At 46.8% G+C, this 23,803-nt stretch overlaps 1 protein-coding gene across 2 annotated transcripts; it reads left to right on the top strand.

Annotated features, from left to right (window-relative positions):
* Positions 1–1,391: 1,391 nt before the first annotated feature.
* Positions 1,392–23,500, top strand: LOC311018449 (filamin-C-like). Of its 2 annotated transcripts, XM_084017431.1 has the most exons (47): positions 1,392–2,125; positions 4,426–4,674; positions 6,239–6,336; positions 7,436–7,586; positions 7,741–7,859; positions 7,976–8,053; positions 8,147–8,309; positions 8,465–8,665; positions 8,823–8,939; positions 9,574–9,711; positions 9,900–10,026; positions 10,118–10,254; positions 10,362–10,555; positions 10,663–10,776; positions 10,878–11,021; positions 11,139–11,262; positions 11,523–11,683; positions 11,795–11,885; positions 12,049–12,218; positions 12,306–12,423; positions 12,516–12,778; positions 12,890–13,487; positions 13,765–13,938; positions 14,769–14,931; positions 15,021–15,349; positions 15,471–15,594; positions 15,770–15,926; positions 16,008–16,197; positions 16,291–16,314; positions 16,398–16,639; positions 16,911–17,010; positions 17,148–17,288; positions 17,454–17,582; positions 17,703–17,876; positions 18,008–18,172; positions 18,287–18,490; positions 18,579–18,731; positions 18,837–18,959; positions 19,064–19,312; positions 19,441–19,710; positions 19,803–19,940; positions 20,096–20,211; positions 20,994–21,126; positions 21,219–21,395; positions 21,512–21,730; positions 22,021–22,248; positions 22,835–23,500. In XM_084017431.1, the coding sequence occupies exons 1-47, from the start codon at positions 1,747–1,749 to the stop codon at positions 23,020–23,022; spliced, it is 8,244 nt and encodes a 2,747-aa protein (XP_083873557.1). In that variant the 5' UTR covers positions 1,392–1,746; the 3' UTR covers positions 23,023–23,500. The 2 variants fall into 2 exon arrangements, with proteins under 2 accessions (XP_083873557.1, XP_083873558.1); XM_084017432.1 differs by lacking the exon at positions 8,823–8,939.
* The last annotated feature ends 303 nt before the right edge of the window (positions 23,501–23,803 follow it).

The raw sequence follows: 23,803 nt of genomic DNA, 5'->3' as shown, positions 1-23,803 counted from the left end.
TTAATACATTTTGCTGGTACATTTGCACTTGTACTTCAGTAACATTTCTAACAAAATACTTGCAGTGGAATACGCTTTACTTTGACATATTGCTACTATTACACCGATATGTAAATATTGCAAGAATACCATTTTAAGGATAAATTAATGGTATTGAATTATTGCCATCTCTGTCTTACAAACCTGTAGGCTATTAAAGTTTAATTCCCTACTATTGTTATTATTGAAACATATTCTGGCTCATGATGCAGAAGAAACAAAAAAGCTTATTACATGGTGGGAGCTCAGCCTGGCTGTGTCCAGGCTGAGTATCCTAAGAATGCCTTCTGCATGTGTCACAGTTATTCTTACTTCCCACTACTTCATCAAGGACGGTGCCTGGTGTCACTGCCATGTCGCTGACTGCTGAGTCACAACACCATGACAGCCCCCAACCTGCAAACATGATATTTATAGGAAACAACTTAATTTGTTTATTGATGATCAATTTTATGTGCACACATTGTCATCTGTCTCAGTGTATTTCTGTACTCAGCCTCAGCTTCAATCAATGCATGCTGTCATGTTGACAAAGCTGGAGATGACACTAATCTGTTCTCTGTCAGTTCGAGAAGAAGTCAGTTCGTCCTTTCTTTCTCTAGTGAGAAAAAAAAATTGTTTATTATACGGCCTCATTTCAAAGTGTAAATTAGGTTATAAATTCTGAGTATGGCGGGTTGAAAGGCAATAACTCTCAATAGTTGTTGGTGACACAGCTGATTTAATTACTATATTTTTGCCTTCTAGTGCAAAAACATGAATTCTTTTGTATCAAAACCCCAAATAAAACATGTTCACATAACCTTTCCTGAGCTCTGATTGACCTTTGCTTGCTCACGCAGAAATGCATTTGCCTCGGGGACGCCAAATAGCTGCGAAACACACGTAATGCAGTTGCTTCATCTTCACCATGACCTCATCCTTTAACATGTTCTCCCTCAGGCCTCTGTGCTGGAATTAAACGCGCAAAATCAAACTTTTTAATCGTCAATTCGAGAGAATAAAAAAAGACAGCTTGCTGACACAGAGGGACTTGTTTCACGTCTCACTTTCTTTTCTTAGCTCGATTGTTCAGCCACTTGGATCCTGAGCATGACACACATTCGCAACAATCGTCCAGCGCCGGCCCCCCGCCGCTCAAATAGGAGCGCCTAAAAATAAAGCGCATGCCGCAACTGTTGCGCTGCCTGGGGTCCGACCAATCACGACCCCCCTCCCCGTAAACCGAGCCCGACTCCCTGTTATCCTTATGGATTAGCAAATAGACTATGATCACAGAGGCTGAGTGACGTGGCCAGGACTCCTTTATATACCAAACTCTTTCCCTCCCCTCAATAGTCAAGTTAAACACGCTCAGTGTCAACTTTTAACGGCGCTGCTCCAGCTCACCTGCCTCCAAAAGTGATTTTCTTATCGGGGCCATAACGGAGAAGAGCGACTTGTCAAGAAGGTGCGAATTAAAAAAGAAAACGACTTGCACATTATACTTCGGATATTTGAATCCATCACTGCCTGACAGAAGCGGTTTCTTAGCAAGTGCGTCCGAACAAGAATCTCTCGGCTGCTTTTTAAACTTCCAAGTTTGAACTCTCGTCCGCGGGAGCGCGCTTGCCATCGACCTGCGAAAAAGTTTCCCTGCGCCACCGAGCGCACAATTCAACACCTAAGTGTCGCCGAGGTATAAAACTGGACACGGACAACGCCACCATGATGAGCAACAACTACGGCGACGAGCAGCAGCTGCCTCCGCAGTACTACCAGGCCACCGACTTCGGGGAAGAGGAGGACGACGAGATGCCGGCCACGGAGAAGGACCTGGCCGAGGACGCCCCCTGGAAGAAGATCCAGCAGAACACCTTCACCAGGTGGTGCAACGAGCACCTCAAGTGCGTCAACAAGACCGTCACGGACCTACAGAGGGATTTTACCGACGGGCTGAAGCTCATTTCACTCCTGGAAGTTTTGAGCCAGAAGAAAATGTACAGAAAGCATCACATCAGACCCAACTTCCGTCAGATGAAACTGGAAAATGTGTCAGTGGCCCTCGAGTTCCTGGAGAGAGAGCATATCAAACTGGTCTCCATAGGTGAGTTGGACTGGTGGAAACAATAAAGTAACATGTAAAAATGAAAAAAACATTCAATTGTTAGATAGTTATTTATATTAAAAAAAGAATGACAGTGTGCCCAATAAGATGCCGTGCTTTGATATTTAGAAGCTGGACTGTGACAACGCCAACATTTGATACCTTATGATATTTTGAAATCTGTCAAACGCTCTCACACACGTACACTTTCTGGAGCTGCTCTCTCTGCATGTTGTCAGCCAGCAGTGAAACAAGAGTTTACAGGCCTCTGGAAAACTGCATTGACCTGGGGTCAACAGCTTATTGGAAAGTTACTGCAGACTAGGTGCCACAGGGATAGTACGCATAGTGTGCATGAGCATACTCCCGCTGCAATGTGGTAAACTATGGGCTGGAAATTCACTAGGACTGTGCTAATGAGAATGACATGATTTATACGCACACGTGGGCAGCTGTCACACACACCCACCTCTATACACAAACAGGCACACATACTCTCGTTCTATGAGGTCAGGGGTCAGAATGACCCACTGGGGCTTTTTTTGCTGACAGCCTATTGCTGACAGCTGCTCCTGTGAGGTGAGGATTAACTCCGGAGGGATTCAGGGATAAGACTGTGGTGTTAGATCGCTGAAGTTTCAAAATAAATATGTGTCACATCCAGCAAAAGTCACCAGAAGAAGACTATAGAACAGAATCCCACCTATTAGACATATTTAATAACTGAGCAGGCTCTGGTTGCCGAACATGAAAAAAGCGCAAATATTGCAAGATGAAGAGTTATGGCTTAATTATACACCTGTAGACAACCCCACAATTCAGGCAGGAGGAAAGTTATTAAAACTTTGACAGAGCATTTTTCTGCTTTGGTGACTAATGTTCCTGCCACACACTTGATTGAAATTCCCGGCGTGGCTGAGGCGTTGGCTGGCCGACTGTGAAGGCCACAGTGTGCCCACCTTGATAACCCATCGAGTGTGTTAGTTTCAAGTGTGTGTGTGACGATACTGGGCTCACAGGAGGGCAAAGGCCACGATCGCAGACATCACCTGGAGGTCTGCCGAGTGTGTGTGTCCATGATAGTGTGCCTAGGACTTAATATGTCATGTGGCTGCCGGCACTGTTGTCCCAGTTGCACAGAAACGCACCCGGGTCAGACTGTTTTGACAGAAACAGGGCGCGATAATAGAAGTACTGGCATTTTTTATTTCCTAGCACCCTCCATGCAGGTCTAGTGGGTCAAAGAAGACCTTTTAAGATAATGTCTCTGGCCCAGGGACACCACGGGCTTAGTCGCACATGTGTCACAGTGTGTAAATAGATACCATTTGATGGATGTCTCTTTGAGCACACAGTTGCCCTCAATCGGGACACGGCAGGATCAAAACCCACACTGTGCCACGCGGTGCCACCTGCCTGTGCCAGTCAAACAGTGTCGCATCAGACATTACCCTCCGATAGGAGGCACTCATCTATGAAAAGATAAATAGTCCCAATAAAACAGTCTTGTGATAAACAGCTGGCATCAAAGTCCCTTCGTTATTAAAGTCTTACTGGGTTAAGTGAAGTGTATCACACAAGATTAGTTGATGAAACATTAAAGTCAAGCGCTCCTCAGAGGGTCTTTTTAAATGGATACATTTCTAAATTAAGGTGGATTTGAAATGGCTTATTTGACAAAAACTTTCCCCCTCGGAGAACCTCGGGAAATGAGCTGCATGCTCGCTGTCAGCGAACCTTATCTCCACCTATTTGATTTATCGCAATCCGGCAATACAATTTCTGGACGGCGTAATTGGAATCCAAGTGGTGTTTATGCAGAGCGAGGGATCCACTTCCACATGTCCTCAGCTGTCACTGTCTTCATAGTGCCATTGTGACTGGATGACAGATTGTCAGGGGTCCTCAGCCAGACAGCTGTCTGAGAGAAAGGGGCTCGAGGGAAGCAGCAGGGAGCATTAGATTCTTGTCTCCTCAGCAGTCATTGTTTATATTTCTGGTCAACTCTGCAGAACGGCAACGCAAGACTATTTTGTTCTAAAACACTTTTGTATATCTCTTAGGCCTTCATTTCTCATGCTAGCTCTGAGGTGCCGCGATCAGTGATAACAATACACAGCATGCAAAGCAATTTACTAGTAGATTGCACAAATCTCCCCAGAAGGGACGACCGAATCACAGCTGGAAGATGCAGTTAACCAGTAAACCATCAAATACTGTAGGACATGGTGCATTATGTGAATTATTTTTGGACAATTTAAATCCTCATGAACACTTTTGTTTCTACTGTTTGACTGCAGATAGCAAAGCCATTGTGGATGGCAATCTAAAGCTGATCTTGGGTCTTATCTGGACTCTCATCCTCCACTACTCCATCTCCATGCCCATGTGGGACGACGAGGACGAAGAGGAGAGTAAGAAGCTGACCCCCAAACAGCGCCTGTTGGGCTGGATTCAGAACAAAGTGCCCCAGCTGCCCATCAACAACTTCCACCGCGACTGGCAGGACGGAAAAGCCCTGGGAGCTCTGGTTGACAACTGTGCCCCTGGTAAGAAGTGTGTAGTGGCTTCGGGCCGGGTTGAATAAGTGCTGTCAGAATACGTGAGGTAGCTGTTAAAAGGGGCGTTGTTTATAGCGGTTTTCCTGGGTTGCTATGGAGGTGGGGATCAGGCATGTGTCAGTCAGTGTGTCTGAAACAGTATCACCTACTTGTTTTTCTTTGCTCCTCATCTAGAAGTGAGGACACACACACACACACACACACACACACACACACACACACACACACACACACACACACACACACACACACACACACACACACACACACATCCAGATTCAGATTCAGATGTCAGCCAGTGTAATCTGTCTCCGGAGAGCAGGTAGGGTCAGTGGGTTGTTGCTGATGGCCGGGGGTCGTCCCTGCCAGCTGTCCCACAATGACTGAAGCTTTCACTCTCACTGTCTCGGGTCCCGGTGCCTCACGTCCGGCTTTAGTGTTTATAGCTTTGTTGCTACACAACACCCCCAAATTTGGGCACCATTCCTCCTCCTCTGTCAAGGGGACCCGCTTGGCTCCGCATCAAAATGCAGAGTTATCTGTCATGGGGAGGTGCCTCTGCCACAGATCCAAGGACCACAAGGCCAACGGCTTGAGGCACTGCCAGTTCAGCCTCCGAGCGAAGAGTCCTCTCCTAGCCATGCTTTGCGGAGCAAAAAGGCCCGGGAGTAGCAAGAGCAGTGTGGAGCGGCTTGTTTAACTGTGTTTATATGATCCATTGATCTGCAGAGACGCATCTTTCAAACACTGTGCTGCAGGACTGACCATACAAGGTTCTGCCGTCTCGTCGGCTAATACCAAACGGCAGGGTGACTGACGGAGCTCGCTCCGTGCCGAAGCACCGAAGCTCTGCTTTTGATTCGGAAGCAACTGTACTCAACGTGCCAATAGGCCAGATAACGGAGAAACCAATATTCCATCTGTTGTATTGCCAGAAATGACTCATAAAACAACTTTAGCGCACAACCACCTGCTTTGGTATTACAGTGATTTTGCACTATGAACTACGTAGCTGTGATTTCAGCCAGAGCTGACATCACCACTAATTTTCCATAGTAACATGGTACATAGTAACAGGCCCACCCTGGCGCCTCCCAACTGACAGCTCAACACAGTTTTTGTCTGGACTATCACTTCCTCCCTTACAGATTTGTGTAAACTCAAACCTGTTAATACTGTGGGCCCGTGTCTGTATTAATTGGCTAACAGTATTCTATGGCGTGCTTCTATGGGCCGTTGAGTGAGAGGCCACTCCATCGCCGACACTAATCCAATTTAGGCATTAGCGGCGCAGAGATGGCTAGCTTTAGCTCTGGTGAAAGTGCCAGAGCGTCTCGGGCGTTCGAACAGTGGAGAGACCTTCGTCGTCTAACATTGTGGCTTCGCAGGAGGAGCAGAGCAATGTGGGTAAGGTCAGGTGACCGTTGTAGTTGGAGGTGTTAGGCAGATAGTAGTGGCAGACAGCCCAAGTGGCCTTATTATAGCAACAAGAGCATATGACTACATTTGCCTGTGCAGAATTGTCTAACTGTCCTGTTTGCATTCTGTTCAGGCTTGTGTCCTGATTGGGTTGAGTGGGACCCAAATCAGCCCGTGCAGAATGCCAGAGAAGCCATGCAACAGGCTGACGACTGGCTGGGTGTGCCTCAGGTAAGATGCATGATAGATGTCACTCACAGAGTGTTTTCTTAGCTTGGTTAGCTCAGCTGGCTGTCAGATTGGTGGGGTTGTTTTCTAGAAAACAATACAGCAAGATACACAGGAGTATTTTCTGTTTTCTAATGGCAACCTTTAGTTTACATTCAGTTAAGAACATCCAGTAAGCGCCAATTTTTTCCAAGCAGTTTAAACACATATGCAAATTTAAACATGCCTCACCACATGTACACACTCTGTGAGGCAACACTGAACCGCGATATGGAGTCCAGTGTTTCTTCCAGGGAGCTCATGCTGGAGGGTGTCATGAAATATTTATTACCCATCTCAGTCCTAATATTTCCATTTATTTTATTCTACCTCTCAGGAAGTGAGTTTGTTGGAGTTTTATTTAGTAGATTTGTGAATCCGTGGAGGTGTAAGATTTCTGAAAAACCTTTCCAGAACGAGGCCCTGGAACAGAGGTGTAAATGTGCCTGCACTCATCAGAATAACAATGTGAACAGAGCCAGAGTGCAATATTTCCAGCCCTCTATGTGTGACTCAGTCTCCACATTGTAATGTGCTCTATGCAGGTTGTTTACTTTTTTGTCTAAGGCACAGGGTTAGCTGATGTCCATGAGGCTTAGCATTGATGAGATAGCCAAGGGGTGTATGTCATGGATCTGCGGGCCGGGGGGCTGGAGTACGGTGTGGTGGTGTTAAGGAGATGTGGGAAAGGTCTGGCTCAGGATAAATCCCCCTGGCAGGCTTATTGAGGGCAACAATCCTTAACCCTGCTGTCCTGCGGTTAAATATAACCAGCGTACATTGTGCCATTGTGTGATAGACAGGCAAACAAGTGGTGTAAGGGAGAGAGGTGGGGAGAATAAATATGTGTAAGCCTTGTTAATTCCCATTGCACTATGCTTAATAAGGGGAACTTGTATTAAGTGTCAACCATACCCTTCTTACAAATGACAATACACTCAATATATACGTGTCGTCATGCAAACATAATTAGGCTGTCGTGTTTCATATTCATGGCTGAACTGAACTTGACTTTATGTTGACCATGCTTTTCAATTAAAATGGTTGTCTCTCTGTGCTGTAGGTGATTGCCCCTGAGGAGATTGTGGACCCAAATGTGGACGAGCACTCAGTGATGACATACCTGTCTCAGTTCCCCAAGGCCAAGCTGAAGCCCGGCGCCGATCTCAAGCCCAAACAGCTTTTTCCAAACAAGGCCAAAGCCTATGGGCCTGGTGGGTTGCCCAACAGTAGCCATGAACACCTGCACAGTTTACCACAGTTCATATGAACAGTATGAATATGGTGCCTGTTGCTGAGAATGGTACATCACTCCAAACCTTAGCAGAATACATCACAACGCCCTAAGTCTCTGTATTCACATTACAGGTATCGAGCCTCATGGCAACAAGGTGCTGCTACCAGCTGTGTTCACTGTGGAAACTCTGGAAGCTGGCACTGGTGAGGTCCTGGTCTATGTGGAGGATCCTGAGGGACACAAAGAGGAGGCAAGTTATACCTGCATACAGCCTGCTAGCCAACACAGATAGCCCTCAAAGTTTTGCAATGTGTAGCATTACGTCTTTAATCTCACCCTCTGTTACTTCATCATCTTATTCTCCAGGCTAAGGTTAAACCCAACAGGGACAAAACCGGAACCTACACTGTCACCTATGTTCCTAAAGTTGAGGGTGTTCACAAGGTAAAACATGAAGTCGACCCGTCACTCCGCAAGACATGAACAAACCACACTTTTAAACGTTTCTTAACCTTCTCTTGTTTCTTTTCTCTCTAGGTGAAAGTGCTGTTTGCTGGTCAGGACATCGACAAGAGCCCCTACACAGTGAATGTAGCGAAGGATTTGGGCGACCCAAGCAAAGTCCATGCCAGGGGACCAGGTCTGGATGCTACAGGCAATGTGGCAAACAAACCCACCTACTTTGACATCTACACAGCTGGTGAGTATAGTGAATTCAACCATTTCACACACTGACAAGGACACACGCAGACGGGGTGGAATCCGATTAAATGAATCACTGGAATTTTCTCCGAGCAGAGCCACAGCATCTACTCTGACCTGTGATTAGTGATCATTTTCCTGTCACACTCACAGGTGCCGGTAATGGCGACGTCAGCGTGGTAATCGTTGATCCTCAGGGCAAAAAGGACACGGTGGAGCTCCTTCTGGAGAATAAGGGCGACAGTGTTTTCCATTGCACCTATCGGCCCATGCTGGAGGGGCCTCACACCATCCACGTGCTGTTTGCAGGCCAGGAGATCCCCAGGAGCCCTTTCACTGTCAACGTTGCAGAGGGTGAGCCATCTGTCTGTGTTGTAAATTACTGTCAGACAAATCAGATTTCTTGTCATGCTGTTAGTGTCAGGGCGATCTATCCATCACAGTCATCTTTATTTTCCCTGGGAGCAGCCGCCCAGTGTAGACCATAACCCTTCCTATCTGTCATTTCTAGCTCCACCCGTTGCTCCTCCCGTGGGAGCTCCACTGCAGATAGTCCCTCAGTCAGTGCGCACCCTTCCTGGAGCAAAGGGTGGGAAGGGGGTACCCCCCCAAAAACCCGGCCGCCCAAGTTAGTATGGCTTGCTAGGAGGAGCCTGTGCTCATTGCTCAGCCAGATGCCCCTCCAAATCTTTTCCTATGCCACGTCCTGCAGACGGCCCTCTGTGCTTCTTTTTCTAAGATCAGGGTGCGGCGGCTCAACGCCGTGCTTGTCTGCCTGCTCCATCTTCGTCCTGCAGCTTGATGGTTTTGTTATTTTCAGAGCGAGACAAGATGCAACGTTGTACAAGCCGTTTACAGACTGTCCCACTTTGCATTTCTGTCTACTTTGTTCTTCTGCGTTAAATATCGTCGCTTGTGCTGTTGACATGTTTGTTTTCGTCACATCAGCCAACATTTAAGCCTGCAGTCAACATTTCCACCGACTGAAATGTTGTGACTGACTGAAATATCGTCAGATGCTCCCTCAATGCTCTCTAAGTGTGTCAATATCCCGTTCGGCATTCTGCACTCTGGGTTGTATGTGCTGCTGAAAGCATCATTCTCATTTGCAGGTTCTGCCAGTCAAGCTTTAAGGAATCCCTCTTGAATTGGATAGTTGAATGTCTTTGCTACTAACATCGCTGTCAACTGCCCATTACTGTCAGTTACTGTTGGGTTGGTTAATATTTCTCTCCTTTCACACTTGATGTTATTCCTTTCAGCAATAAACCCAAATGCCTGCAGAGCAACGGGCAGAGGCCTTCAGCCTAAAGGCGTGAGAGTAAAGGAGGTTGCAGACTTCAAAGTTTTCACCAAGGGAGCTGGCAGTGGATCTCTGAGCGTCTCAGTCAAAGGACCAAGTGAGTCAGACAGCTACCTCTCCTATGCATCACGCCTCACTCCTCCTCATACATTTTTAGGATTATTCTCTTTTTGGTTTGGGTTTTTTGTCTGAAGGGTAGTCACATAACCACACAACAAACAAAATGCATTAAAACGACTCTTGGACTGGAGAAGGATCCATATTGACTGTATTATTCATCCTCAGCTGGAGCAGAGGAGCAAGTAAAAGTGCGAGATGCAGGAGACGGTGTGTATGAATGTGAATATTACCCCCTTAAGCCCGGTAAATACACAGTCAGCATCACCTGGGGAGGCCAGCCCATCCCACGCAGGTAGAGTTCTATGGCTGCCTTTAGCTACGCATTAGCAATGCACATTCAGATTCACACTTGGGTAATATTGTGTTTTCTTGTGCTGCCACAGCCCCTTCGAAGTGATGGTGGGTTTGGAGGCAGGTTTTCAGAAGGTGAGAGCCTGGGGTCCTGGTCTGAAGACTGGCATGGTGGGAAAATCTGCTGACTTTGTGGTAGAGGCCATCGGCACTGAAGTCGGAACTTTAGGTGAGTTATGTGCAGCTGATACAAGCTCTCACAGCTCAGAGGTGGGTTTTTCAAAAAAGTTTATTCTGAATGCAAAATCTGAACGTTGAAATTCTCTCAATGTTTAGGCTTCTCCATCGAGGGCCCGTCACAGGCTAAAATTGAATGCGATGATAAGGGCGATGGCTCCTGTGATGTGCGCTATTGGCCCACTGAGGCCGGCGACTATGCTGTCCATGTTGTTTGTGATGACGAGGACATCAAGGACAGCCCCTTCATGGCCCACATCCTCCCTGCAGCCAACGACTGCTTCCCTGAGAAGGTAATTCTCACTCGCTGAATTATGTACATACATATAATAAGTATCAAGTGGGTTGCTAGGATTACGTGATCATATTCAAAACAAAAATTAATTACAAAATGTTGCAGGTGAAAGCACATGGTCCAGGCCTGCAGCCGACAGGCGTCATTGTGAACAAATCGACTGAGTTCACCATCGACGCCCGCATGGCCGGGAAGGGTCAGCTCAAGATCTACGCGCAGGTATGGAGAGCAACTGTTCAACCTTCATTGTTTATTTATAGGAGCACATCATTGCTATTGCATGTACAGCCTCAGAGCTGCCATGTTTTTTTTCCTCTAAGGATGCTGAAGGCTGCACCATCAACATCAAGATCACTGACAACGGGGACGGCACATTCCTGTGTGTGTACACACCTGTCAAGTCCATCAAACACACCATCATCATCACCTGGGGGGACGTCAACGTGCCCAACAGCCCCTTCAGGGTAAGACGCATGACCATGTACACTTACATAGATAGGTTGCACTTTTCCGTCAGTTAAACATAAATATACACTATCAAATCGGGATTTTTGGTCTTAAGTGCACTTTGAATTCATTAGGTGCTGGTCGGAGAGGGTTGCCATCCAGACAAAGTCAAGGTCTATGGGCCTGGAGTGGAGAAGACAGGGCTCAAGGCTAACGAGCCAACGTACTTCACAGTGGACTGTGGTGAGGCTGGTCAAGGTGAGCACGTACGAGAAAATGGTGTGGGGTGGTTACAAAAACAGTTTAATTGACGCTTAATGAAATGAGTTCTACATCATGTGGATGGTGAACAATATAAAACACAGTGATCAGAAGTAAAGCTGTGTAGCTTAACTGGCAAATTTGGGGTTAGTTATTTAACGTGCTTCAAATGAAGCTTTAGGCGGTGAAGCCTCCATTTTTATTAATCTATTTTTGAATGACCTTCTTGAACTGTGCTCATTGCTATGCACCATTAGGGGACATCAGCATTGGAATCAAGTGTGCCCCAGGGGTGGTTGGCCCCGCCGAGGCGGACATCGACTTTGACATCATCAAGAATGACAATGACACCTTCACTGTCAAGTACACTCCCCCCGGAGCAGGGCGATATACCATCATGGTGCTCTTTGCTGAGCAGGTAAGAATACAGTTTACAACGCAAGAGGGAGGGAGTTTTGTAGAAACATTTTATGAATTTGATTTAGTTTCGGGTCATTTATTATGATTATTTTATGATTGGCTTTGTTAGGAAATTCCCATCAGTCCATTCAAAGTCAAAGTGGATCCTTCCCATGATGCTGGTAAGGTTAGAGCAGAAGGTCCCGGACTCAACAAGACAGGTGAGATCCACTGATGACAAGAACCAGAATTAGTATAAATACTGTACCAAGCATGCTAAATGTATAGGTATTTTCAAAACACCTCCTACAATACTTCAATGTCGCTGAAACTTTTTCATTTGAATAGGATTGGTAGAACTAACAAAACAAACGTGTGTTTCAGGCGTGGAGGTGGCCACTCCAACCCACTTCACCATCTACACGAAGGGAGCTGGCAAGGCCAAGCCTGAGGTGCATTTCGCAGCATCGGGCCCAGGAGAGGCGGTTCGTGACTTTGAGATCATCGATAACCACGATTACTCCTACACTGTCAAGTACACAGCTCTTCAACAGGTACAGTACAGCAGGCCTGCCTTTGAAGCCGGCATGCAGAAATTATTCACAACTACGCATCAAATCAATCAATACTCACCTTTTCAGGGTAACATGACAATTTCCGTCACTCATGGAGGAGACCCCATCCCCAAGAGCCCCTTCCACATCACAGTGGCACCACCTCTGGATATTGGAAAGGTGAAAGTGGAGGGATTAGACACCAGTAAGTGACTCAAAATACTACACTCTTGTATTTACAGTGTTAAACTAGTTGATTGAACGTGTTTGAGTGTTTGGTGACAACCTGTCTTGCAGAAGTGGAGGTCGGAAAGGATCAGGAGTTCACAGTTAACACAAAGGGTGCCGGTGGGCAGGGCATTGTGGGTGTGAAGATGACCTCACCCTCTGCCCGACCAATCCCATGCAAGCTGGAATCAGACAAAGCCAAAGGCACTCACGCTGTGAAGTATATTCCCCCAGAGGAGGGGCAGTACAAAGTTGATGTCAGCTACGATGGCAACCCGGTGATGGGAAGCCCCTTTGGGGTTGAAGCAGTGATGCCTGCTGATCCTTCCAAGGTGAAAGTTCTTGAAAATTGCATTTAGTTTCTTCACTTTGTTTGTACTCGAGGGTCACGGAACATAACGCACAAATATCTGATGTTTGTTACCCTGTGTGTTGCATGATAGGTGCGAGCCTTTGGCCCAGGCCTGAAGGGAGGCGTTGTTGGCAAACCGGCTCCATTCACCATCGACACAAAGGGAGCTGGTGCAGGTGGGCTGGGCCTGACTGTGGAGGGTCCGTGCGAGGCGAAGATTGAGTGCCAGGACAACGGCGACGGCACATGCTCAGTGTTCTATCTGCCCACCGAGGCTGGGGAGTACGCCATCAATATCTTGTTTTCTGAGCAGCACATCCCTGGCTCTCCGTTCAAGGCGGCGGTGCGCTCACCCTTGGACCCCAGCAAGGTGACGGCTACCGGGCCGGGCCTGGAGAAGGCCAAAGCAGGTGAACCAGCGACTTTCACTGTGGACTGCAGCCGGGCAGGCGACGCCGAGCTCACCATTGAGATTGTGTCCGAGACCGGGGCTAAGGCCGAGGTGCACATCCAGAAAACCGCTGACGGGACCTTCTCTGTTACATACATCCCACCCTTCCATGGCAAACACACCATCACCATCAAGTATGGCGGCCAGATGATTCCCCAGTTCCCCAAGGCCCTGCAGGTGGAGCCCTCTGTGGACACCAGCGGTGTGCATGTCTATGGGCCAGGAGTGGAGCCTAGAGGTAACGGGAAGCTAAGCTTATTATGAACACTTTCAGGTTTTTAATACACCAACATTTGCAGGTTTCTTTTCTCTGTTGTTTATGTTTACAGTTCCACACAAAAACAAGCTATTAGAAGATTACAATTTTTTGTAACAGCTCGATATGTGATCTAGTTAAGGAACAAGTCATAAAACCGCTCTAAGGATTTATAATGTTGAGCCTTAAAACGACTGAGTTCACTTGGTCTTGTTTCTCATCTGCAGCAAATCACCTGAATGGCCTTTTCTGTTTCTAGGGGTCCTCAGGGAAGTCACAACCCACTTCATCGTTGATGCTCGTGCCCTCAACAAGGTCGGAGGAAATCATGTGAAGGTCCACATTATCAGCCCCTCCAACACCACCACAGAAACCTACATCACTGACAAGGGGGACGGCACCTACCGAGTGGAGTACACGGCATTTGAGGATGGTAGGAGAAACATATTACTTTATGTCCTTTAACAGCATTAATTCATACGACTAAATGATCATTCGGTCCACCTTGTGTTCATTTAATTGTGTGGCACCGAACAACAATGATGCAGGCAAGATCTATGTCATATTTCTGACATTAACACAACTAATCCGCTGCAGATAGATAGATCATTTTACATCGGCTTTCTGAAAGAGAGCATACAGACAGATGGCGAAGTCACTAACAGGTGCTTGTGCTGGGCACCGTTTGGGAATAAAGCAGGAGAGTGGGAAGAGAAAGAACGAGAAACAGAGGGGTATAAATACAGAATGATGCAGTGGAGCAATGATGTGAGGGCAGGGAGGTAGAGAGGCAGACAGACTCTGTTTTATAAATAGTGTGCTCAGGAACAGAAGCTCTTAACAAGGCAGGTATGTGTGCTGACGGCTGCCTGCACATGGCCATACAGCAGGGGAATGACACGGGATATAAATAGAGACCTATAACACAAAAGCAAAGAGATCACAGAGCACTTCTCTACCACCAGACATGTTCTAATATCATAGCAGCGCTGCTGGGAATCTGGCCTACTGAGAGAGCTCTGTCAGAAAAATGTTGTAACAGAATAATGAATAGGGAACAGATGTAATGTCTCGTACGTTCACCAGAGCATCTGCGCTCTGGATGGCGTCTTTGATAAATAAACAGATGTTTATCCCCCCTAAAAGGGAAATTGTCTGTCTCATAATTAAAGGCAAGCAGCAATAACAGAAAACGTTTGCCTGCTTTGCGAACGCTCAGGTGGTATGACATGAGACGTTGAACCGATGTGTGTTTGTGTGCAGGAATGCATATGATTGAGGTGCAGTATGACGATGCGCCGGTGCCCAAGAGTCCCTTCAGAGTGTCCGTGGTGGAGGGATGTGATCCGACCCGGGTCCGTGCATACGGACCGGGTCTGGAGGGAGGAATTACCAACAAGCCCAACTGTTTCACCGTGGAGACCAGGTATTGTTGGATAACATTTAAAGGAGACATTTTTTGGGGAAACTTATCTCAAACGTGCACTAAAATAAAAGAGTCGGCTCTTCTCTCAGGGGTGCTGGTACAGGAGGACTGGGCCTGACCATCGAGGGAGCCTCAGAGGCAAAGATATCCTGCAAGGACAATAAAGATGGCAGCTGCAGTGTGGAGTACATCCCCTTCACTACTGGAGACTATGACGTCAACATCAACTACGGAGGTCACCCGATCCCCGGCAGTCCGTTCCGTGTCCCAGTGAAGGACCCTGTAGACCCCAGCAAGGTCAAGTGCTCAGGTCCAGGTCTGGGCACTGGAGTGAGAGCCCATGTTCCTCAGACTTTCACAGCAGACTGTACCAAGGCTGGGCAGGCCCCACTGGATGTCAAACTCTATGGCCCATCAGGTGAGGACCTGCTATTTGACGATGAAAGCCCCTTGTCCTGCTCCAAGCTGAGAAATAACAGCAAGTTGGCGGTGTCGGATTATTTCCATAATATCTTATTTCCATAATGTCTTATTTCCAGGTACTGTGGAGCCAGTTGGTGTGAAGAACAACGGCGATGGCACCCACACAGTTCATTACACCCCAGCCCAGGATGGCCCTTACACAGTAGCCGTTAAATATGCAGATCAGGAAGTCCCACACAGGTACAAAAAACAACTACCATGTCAGGCAGTGTGTGCAGATATGTCTTAATTAAAGTTCTGCTCTGTCTGGCTGGATTTAAAAAATAAAATTGTAGTTCGCCATGTTTTTTCTTCCCATTTATGTCATTTTTTTATGCCTGGATTTCGTAATCACATTTTTCTCTTTCTTCCACAGTCCATTCAAGGTAATGTCTCAGCCTGGGCATGACGCCAGTAAAGTGCGTGCTAGTGGCCCAGGTCTAGACAAAAAAGGTGTGTCTGCAAGCCTGCCGGTTGAGTTCACCATTGATGCTCGTGATGCTGGAGAAGGACTGCTCACTGTGCAGATTCTGGTGGGTTCAGCTGCCTTTCACATAATCATTTTAATAACCATAAGACACCATATAAACCATCTTAATATTGTCAACTGACAGGACCCAGAGGGCAAGCCAAAGAATGCAACCATCCAGGACAACAGGGATGGCACCTACACTGTCTCCTATGTACCTGACTCTACTGGCCCCTACACTATCACCATTAAATATGGAGGAGATGAGATTCCTTACTCCCCTTACCGCATCCAATCCCTGCCCACAGGAGACGCCAGCAAATGCCGCGTCACAGGTGAGAAAACTAACGCGGATCCATACTTGTTCTAATAAATACAAATAATACATTATAGCATTTTTCAATAATCTGCTTTTTCCCCCCTTCCAGTTTCTATTGGAGGACATGGAGTGTGTGAGTAACAGAGGCTTTTCTTTTTATTTCTGGGACACATTGCTAGAAAATCTTTCATTCTTATTCCTCTCTGTCCCTTACAGCAAATCTCCAGAAGCTGCAGACCTCCGAGGACACCGTTATCACAGTGGATGCCAAGGCTGCTGGGAAAGGCAAGGTGACCTGCAAGGTGCAGACCCCACAAGGGATGGAGCTGGACATGGATGTGGTAGAAAACCACGATGGGACCTTTGACATTTACTACACAGCCCCGGAACCCGGGAAATATGTTATTACCATTCGATTTGGGGGACAGAACATCCCTAAGAGCCCCTTCCATGTGGTGGTGAGTAACGGAGTACATTTGAAAATGTTTTTTTAACTGAGTTCGGCATCTAGACTGTGACCTGAGCTGAAAGATCAGCAATGGAGAGATAGGAAAATCTTATGGCTTAAATACTCCGCCAAGTTGGGAGGATGTGTTTAGTCTATATTATAGAAAGTGAGGTATATAGTAGTAACTAGTTTGTAGCCGTCACTCCATTTGTGTGCTAGGTGCACTCTTGTTGTGGCATTTAGTTGCATGAAAGCTATTTTTCTTTTCTCTGTTTTGACAGGCCTCAAATGAGCCAGTTGCTCCCCGCGATACCGTGGATCCTCTCTTCCGTCCTGTTAACTTCCTCGTCCCCTTCACGCCGCAGCAAGGAGAAATCACAGGTGGGACAAACACCACTCCACACCAAAATACTGTACACACACACACAAACACACACACACACACACACAAACACACACACACACACAACATCTTTCTTTAGGTTACTGACATTTCAGCGAAACACTCTCATTTTTAGGTGAGGTACGGATGCCCTCTGGCAAGACTTCCTGCCCACATATCACCGACAATAAGGATGGCACCATCACAATAAAGTACCAGCCCACAGAGAGAGGCCTGCATGAGATGGACATCAAATATGACGGCAACCACATTCCAGGTTCGGCTCACGCCACAGGATGAGAAGGAATTGTCAACTTTAAAATATAACCTTGATTTATTAATGTATTTTTTGGGGGGGCTGTCCTGTTTTTGTCATTTAAATTCGGTAGTTTCTATTCACAGTTCTCAGTCTCATTACTGACAATGATTAAATCCGTTACAGGGAGCCCTCTGCAGTTCTTCGTGGATGCTGTGAACAGCGGGGTGGTGACTGCTTATGGTCCAGGTCTGAGTTACGGCATGGTCAACAAGTCTGCCACTTTCACCGTGGTCACCAAGAACGCAGGAGAAGGTACTCTATCTCACTTCCTAGTGATATTTGCTATTTCACAGTGGATCTGTGGTAAAACTATGACATATTACCACACTGCAGAAAAATTAAGAATCTGTGTGTTCTTCTCCCCTCACTCAGGTGGTCTGTCCCTGGCAGTGGAGGGTCCCTCCAAGGCCGAGATCACCTGTAAGGACAACAAAGACGGAACCTGCACCGTGTCCTACCTGCCCACAGCTCCCGGAGACTACAACATCATTGTCAAGTTTGACAACAAGCACATTCCCGGCAGCCCCTTCACTGCTAAAATCACTGGTGATGATATAAATCATCTCTCCCATAGACTGACATTTTTATGCTGTTGATGTGTATTTATAGTGAATGCCCGCATTATAAATCAGCTTTTAGGGGACGACAAACATTTAAACCACCCTTTTTCTGTCAAGGGGACGACGCCATAACCAGGACATCACAGCTGAATGTCGGCACAGCGGCTGACGTGTCCTTGAAGATCGCAGAGACTGATCTGAGCTCCCTGACTGCCAGTATCAGAGCACCATCAGGCAACGAGGAGCCCTGCCTGCTCAAGAAACTGCCCAACAGACACCTCGGTGTGATATTCACTAAAATATCAGGAAGAGTAGAAACTAGATAAGATGTCTCTGACTTTGAATGTCATTTTACTTATTCTTTGTCTTTTATTATTTCTTTTTTTATGTGTTCAGGTATTTCTTTCACCCCTAAGGAGGTCGGCGAGCATGAAGTGAGCGTGAGGAAGAATGGTGTGCATGTGGCAAATAGCCCTTTTAAAATCATGGTTGGCCAGTCAGAGATCGGCGAGGCCAGCAGAGTGAAGGCTTTCGGGAAAGGACTGGTGGAGGCCCACACTTTAGAAATGGCTGAATTCTTTGTGGATACGAGGAACGCAGGTAAGACTTAGAGAAGGTATGTTTCCGGAAAAAATACGAGGGCAACACACACTTTTTCAACTTCTCTCAACTTCACTTCTTCCTTTAGGTTATGGAGGTCTAGCATTGTCAGTAGAGGGTCCGAGCAAAGTGGATATCAACTGTGAAGACGTGGAGGACGGGACGTGCAGAGTCACCTACTGTCCAACAGAACCTGGAAGTTACATTGTCAACATCAAGTTTGCTGAAAAACACATCCCAGGTTAGAATCTCTTGCTAAATTTACCAAAACAAATATCTTGACATCTTAAAATACAAATAAACCTGTATATATTTGATTCACTGTGAATGCGTTTGTGCCCTTCAGGAAGTCCTTTCACAGTAAAGGTGACCGGAGAAGGAAGGATGAAGGAGAGTATTACAAGAAAGAGACAGGCGTCTTCTATCGCCTCTGTGGGCAGCACATGTGGCCTTAACCTCAAGATCCCAGGTGAGTACAGGAGCCGGTCAGAAGTGGGTGGAGGGAAACGCTCAGCCATCTTAGAATAAATGCGAACTCACCTTTGTATTGTCACGGCGTTCTCCCCACTGTAGGAAACTGGTTCCAGATGGTTTCAGCTCAGGAGAGGCTGACCCGGACATTTACCCGCAGCAGCCACACCTACACCCGCACCGAACGCACGGAGATCAGCAAGACCCGTGGAGGCGAGACCAAGAGGGAGGTGCGAGTGGAGGAGAGCACCCAGATGGGCGGAGGTGGAAGCCCCTTTAGAGATGTGTTTGGAGACTTCCTTGGCAGAGAGAGCCTCAGCAGCTTTGCTGGCATCACTGCAAGACCCGAGGGTGAGAGTCTAAAATGACATTTTTGACGTGAAAACGTATATGCTTTGGCAAAAACTGTCCAATAAAACATAAATGTCGTAGTTTTTTTGTAACTCAGGCTATCTGTATCTAAATTCTGTCCCACCCAGTTGAGAGTGGCTCTCAGGCAATGACGGCTCAGGTGACCAGCCCCAGTGGGAAAACAGTGGATGCCGACATAGTAGACGGAGGAAGCAGCACCTACAGCGTGCGCTTTATCCCCCAGGAAATGGGACCTCACACTGTCAACGTCAAATACAGAGAGCAACATGTCCCTGGTAGCCCCTTCCAGTTTACTGTGGGGCCCATGGGGGAGGGCGGATCACACAAGGTCCGTGCAGGTGGACCTGGTCTGGAAAGAGGCGTGGCTGCAGCACCTTGTGAGTATCTGTTTTACCACATACATGCACGATTCCAGACGTGATGTTGAATGTTTCTTTAAATGTTGATGCCTTTGCTTCACCCCGTCTAGCTGAATTTAGCATCTGGACGAGGGAGGCGGGTGCTGGCGGTTTGTCTATCGCTGTAGAAGGCCCCAGCAAGGCTGAAATCTCCTTTGAGGACAGGAAGGACGGTTCCTGTGGCGTCTCCTACATAGTGAAAGAACCAGGTAAAACCTTTGTCGCCCACAAGTGAGGAAGTTCTCCCACTTTAAGTGTTTTCCTGAGATATTTTTTGTCTTTAAATACATTTTTGCAGTAATTCTTCCCCATTTCTCCCCCGGTCATTTGATGGTCAAAGTAAATAACCGTTCTGCTCCTCCAGGTGACTACGAGGTGTCGATCAAGTTCAACAACGAGCATATTCCTGACAGCCCGTTCATCGTTCCAATTGCTACGCTGTCAGACGAGGCCCGCAGGCTCACTGTAACAAGCCTTCAGGTAAGATCACACACACACACACACACACACACACACACACACACACACACACACACACACACACACACACACACACACACACACACACACACAGGACTGACAAAAGCCACATTCATTTGTTGCACACAAAAAAAAGAAATGCAGAAAAAGCCCATTCACCGTCACAAGATATCAACAGATTGTATGTAACATAATGTTTGAGTGGCTGCAGATATTTCTGCCTAGTAGCACTTTGCCCTTGTAGTGTAATTGAATGCCAGTGTTGGAGCGGGTAGAATACTGCGATGCTAGCCAGTGATGAAGGGCTGGATTAACTGTCCCTTTCTAATGTGGAGCAACACAAGCTGTGCCGTGTGGGCAGTCTACATGATTGTGTTTTCTGTCTGAGAGGACAAATGCCAGGAAACAGTGAGCGCAGGATAAACACTCCTTTACAGATACCTGTGACAGCTCACAATATTGCTCTCCTCACTTCACAGATGCTGCTTTTAATTTTGCTTTCACGGTTTCCAGTGCAAACACTGCTAAAAACATGTATTTTTAGTTGACTTCACAGGGCTTTCCTGCCACTTGGAGCCCGGTGAAGTGCAATATCAACATTGATAATGTCACACTGGGGTGGGGACCGCTCGCACGGCTGTACGCCTCGCTGTAAACTCTGACCTTTTTCTGAATCTCACACCCAACCTCTCGATCTATTCTCGTTCGGGCGTGATGAGCCACTCACTCGAGTGCAGACACACACGCGCGCATATTGTGATCATATTCCCTGTCTTTTGTAGGACAAGGACTTGAAGGTAAACCAAGAGGCATCCTTCATGGTGCAGCGAAACGGGGCTCGAGGTGTGGTTGACGCCAAAGTCCACACCCCAGCTGGCTCTTCTGAGGAATGCTATGTCACCGAGCTTGACAGCGGTACGCACCGACCTCACTTTGTAGATTTAAGTAGATTAAATGTATCTCGATGTATGACTCATATATCCTCTTGTGTTGTCTGTCATGTTCAGACAAGAATGCAATCCGCTTCATTCCACGGGAGAACGGAGTTCACGCCATAGATGTTAAATTCAACGGATGCCACATTCCTGGAAGCCCCTTCAACGTGCGTGTGGGAGACCCGGGGCTGGCCGGAGACCCAGGCATGGTGACAGCACACGGCCCTGGACTGCAAGGAGGAACGACAGGTAGATGTCACCACCGTCACTACTATTATATTTTTATAATTTCCTGATAATCCAGTATGGTTTCTCGTGATTTCAAAGAATTTCATTCATCTTTTCATCTCCGTCTTTTCTTCCAGGCGCACCCTCAGAGTTTGTGGTCAACACCTGCAACGCAGGCTCTGCCACTCTGTCGGTCAACATCGACGGGCCATCCAAGGTGAAGATGGACTGCCGGGAGTGTCCTGAAGGCTACAAGATCACCTACACACCCATGGCGCCCGGCAACTATCTCATCACCATTAAATATGGAGGGCCACAGCACATCGTGGGCAGCCCTTTCAAAGCTAAAATCACAGGTCTGTTCAACAGTCACTCTCCCATCTGATCCGTGGATCTGGCATGACTAGTGTCTCGGTGGCGAAACAAATGTTCCTTTGAAAAAAGTGTGGAACTGAGGAAAATGTTATGTCATCTTCGTTCATACAGCTCAGTGTCTTTCTCTTCCTGCTGCCACTACTTGGTGTATACAAAAAAAAAAATTTGTTGTCAGTTTGACATACAAATACTTGAGGATGGTTGAGGAGGAAGAACTCAGGCATTATGACATTAGATAACCTCTCTCTCTTTGTCTCTCCGTCTCCGACAGGAGCCCGGCTCTCAGGGGGGCACAGCCTCCACGAGACCTCCTCCGTCTTGGTCGAAACAGTGACCAAGACCTCCAAAGTGGGGGGTGCCTACAGCTCCAGCTCCTCCTCCTCCACCACCTCAACAAAACTGACATCTGATGCCAGCATGGTGGTTTGCCGTGGAGCGGGGCTGTCCAAGGCTGCGGTCGGACAGAAAAACAATTTTACAGTTGACTGCAGCAAAGCAGGTGAGATGATAACCCAGATGAAAACAAAAGACACAGGCGGATCTTATATTCATACAGCAAAAACAAATATTGTTGGATTTGTGGCCACTTTGGGACAGAGGAACAAGCTGTAAACACAACACTGACATATTATTATGTAAGTTATGGTGAATGCAAACAATTTGCCAGCAGCATCCAGCTGACTCAGAACAATATAAGCATTCATTCATTTGACCGAGTCCAATACTCTCCTTATAGGTCTCTTTGGTCCACACTGACTCCTGAGGGAAATATGTGGCTCTTTAGTGGCTAAATGCACCACCGTGTTCGGGAACTAGTTGCACACATTGCCTGTCTGGTGATTGATGCTGGGCGGGTATCAGGCACGTAATCAGCTGGAAACAGCTGCCAACTGATGCTGAAAATTAAGCTAATGAGAGTAAACAAAACACTTAAGTTATGGCTCCGAAATACCAGAATAAAAATGCTGAGGTAGAGCTGAGGTGAACTTGAGAATCGGGTGACCCCTCTCTTACATTATATTTCATCCACCGGGTGTATAAGAATATGCAATCACTAAATCCCCCCCTTTTCCTTCTCCTTCCAGGTACCAACATGCTGATGGTGGGGGTGCATGGACCCCAAACTCCTTGCGAGGAGGTGTATGTCAAGCATATGGGCAACAAGCTCTATAACGTCACCTACACCGTCAAGGACAAGGGCAGCTACACCGTCATAGTCAAATGGGGCGACGACAACATCCCCGGGAGCCCCTACAAGGTGGTTGTACCCTAAAAACAAACTCCAGTGGCAGGCCCCTCCCCCTCCACCGACCCAACATGTCAAACTCCCCGGCACTTCTCTTCCTGCGATGCTTTTCGCTCTTCAGCGGATTCTGACACTCAACATGTACTAAAACCTGCAAGGACAATTGCTTACATTTTTTTTCGCGATGACAGAATATCTATCGTGCCAAAGTTTTGCATTAACTCCAGAAATGACATTTACAATCATGGATCCATATACAGAGCATTGCAAAGGCAAACTGTGTGGTTTAAGTCTTTGAGTGATGCTTTTGCTCTCTGTTCTGTTGTGTTGCAATCGAATGGCATCATACCGTATATGAACGTTCAGAGTTCAGGAGTAATCAACAGTATTAAAGTGTGATGCATTATGGTTTTGTATTGTTTAAGAATGAGATACCTTTTTTTGTTATATTAACCTATTTTTGGTAAGTCTTTGCAGACCTAATAAAGATTTAATTGCTAACTTTCCAGACAAAGAACCTGTGTTTTATTTCATCTTGCTGGCAGACACAGTCCAGCACGTATTTCTTACTTTTTTTCTTCAAGCAGTAATTTTCTGATCACTCTTGGTTCTTCCATCTGAGCAGTGTCAAAATATTGACTCTTGAACACATCTGGTCTCTCGAGTATCCAGCTAGTATCCAATAAGTAGAAGATATCAAGGCTTTCAATATTAGTTTCACACCTGAGGATCTCATAATAACTCTGGCTTCAATTCAACTTGATTCGTATATATATGCAATATGTGATGAAACAATCCAGGATATTCT

This window comes from Eutrigla gurnardus (assembly GCF_963514095.1).
Source record: "Eutrigla gurnardus genome assembly, chromosome: 9".
Classification (NCBI taxonomy): Eukaryota; Metazoa; Chordata; class Actinopteri; order Perciformes; family Triglidae; genus Eutrigla; species Eutrigla gurnardus.
The sequence above is the reverse complement of the archived record's forward strand: the minus strand, read 5'-3'. Positions and strand labels throughout refer to the sequence as shown.

Bases quoted from the DNA above. Each gene is read 5' to 3' on its own strand.
- LOC311018449 (XM_084017431.1), top strand. From the start codon at position 1,747: ATGATGAGCAACAACTACGGCGACGAGCAGCAGCTGCCTCCGCAGTAC. The intron at 7,587-7,740 runs GTGGGTTGCCCA...TTCACATTACAG, and splicing joins GGCCAAAGCCTATGGGCCTG to GTATCGAGCCTCATGGCAAC. The intron at 15,350-15,470 runs GTGAGGACCTGC...TCTTATTTCCAG, and splicing joins CAAACTCTATGGCCCATCAG to GTACTGTGGAGCCAGTTGGT.